At 43.1% G+C, this 1,491-nt stretch overlaps 1 protein-coding gene across 1 annotated transcript; it reads right to left on the bottom strand.

The window, feature by feature from the left end:
- On the bottom strand, positions 1-940 carry LOC138879772 (uncharacterized). The gene is made up of 2 exons (XM_070159404.1): positions 640-940; positions 1-8 (listed from the first exon to the last, which is right to left on the bottom strand). Exons 1-2 carry the CDS (start codon positions 938-940, stop codon positions 1-3), a joined length of 309 nt encoding a protein of 102 aa, XP_070015505.1.
- Between the last annotated feature and the right edge of the window lie 551 nt (positions 941-1,491).

The following is a 1,491-nucleotide window of genomic DNA, read 5'->3' as shown; positions in this document are numbered from 1 at the left end:
TCAAGTGCCTGTATACAAAGAAAAATAGTGAGTTTGAAAAGGGGGAAAAGTTAGTTCGTATCCCTGCTAGCTTTGCTTGACCTGCTCGGCTTTGATCTGGTGATATTGTACGTATCATTAGGGTAGCATAACTAAAAAAGGCAATTTTAGTAATAAACATGCATGATTTAGTAAAAGCGTAACATAAGTGCATAATTAAGAATAATTTTCTTTAGATGAACCGATGACTGTGACGTGGTTCAAGACATTGCAACTTCGCTTGCTCCGAAATTTTGAGGGTCCTTCTCAAAATTCTGTCCCAGTTTATGGGCTGCTGCTCCTGAAGGTTGTTAATGATAAATGGCTAGAATCGACTTCGGAATTTTGAGGGTCCTCCTCAAAATTCTGCTCCAGTTTCCAATAGCGGGGGAAATGGAAATTTTATTGAATTGTGACCGAACCCATAAGGCTGCCTACGTGTCCCCTATTAAATGGGAATCAGGTCAGGCATAGTTCAAATTACATCATAAAAAAAGCATAAAGGTTACACATAGTATCGCTTGACTGCGTCTGAATTGATCGGCATTGGCCAGACTTCTCCGCCCATTTCTGCAAGTATGAGGGCTCCTCCTGTTAGAACCCGGTGAACCATGTACGGACCCTGCCAGTTGGGAGAGAATTTCCCTTTGGCTTCATCTTGATGCGGAAAATTTTTCTTTAACACCTGCTGTGCCGGTGTGAATTGTTTCGGCTTGACTCTTTTGTTGAAGGCTCTGGACATTCTGTTCTGAGAGAGCTGACCGTGGAAAACTGCATTCATTCTCTTTCCATCTATAAGAGCTAGTTGCTCGTAACGACTCTTTACCCATTCTGCGTCGTCGAGCTCTACTTCCTGTATGATCCTTAAGGAAGGAATTTCTACCTCAGCGGGAATGACTGCCTCTGTATAGTAGACCAGCATATATGGGGTTACTCCTATCAATGTGCGGACTGTGGTGCAATATCCTAATAAAGAAAATGAGAGCTTCTCATGCCACTGCTTATGCTTCTCTATTATTTTCCTTAGTATCTTCTTGATATTTTTGTTGGCGGCCTCTACGGCTCCGTTCATCTAAGGTCTGTAAGCTGTAGAATTCTTGTGTTTGATCTTGAAGGTTTCACATATGGATTTCATCAAATCACTGTTGAGGTTGGAGCCATTATCAGTAATGATTGACTCTGGAATTCCGAACCGACACATGATACGGTCGCGGACGAAATCCGCTACGACTTTCTTAGTCACTGCCTTGTAAGATGCTGCTTCAACCCATTTGGTGAAATAATCAATCGCTACTAGGATAAACTTGTGCCCGTTTGATGCGGCGGGTTCGATTGGTCCGATAACATCCATTCCCCAAGCGGCGAACCGCCACGGCGAGCTTGTTACATTAAGCTCATTTGGAGGCACCTTTATCATGTCTGCATGTATCTGGCAGTGGTGGCACTTTCATACATACTGGATGTAGTCTGTTT

The sequence above is a fragment of the Nicotiana sylvestris genome, chromosome 10 (genome assembly GCF_000393655.2).
Source record: "Nicotiana sylvestris chromosome 10, ASM39365v2, whole genome shotgun sequence".
NCBI classification, from domain to species: Eukaryota; Viridiplantae; Streptophyta; class Magnoliopsida; order Solanales; family Solanaceae; genus Nicotiana; species Nicotiana sylvestris.
Note: the sequence above shows the minus strand (reverse complement) of the source record. Positions and strands in the feature narration are given on the sequence as shown.

Bases quoted from the DNA above. Each gene is read 5' to 3' on its own strand.
- LOC138879772 (XM_070159404.1), bottom strand. From the start codon at position 940: ATGCTGGTCTACTATACAGAGGCAGTCATTCCCGCTGAGGTAGAAATT.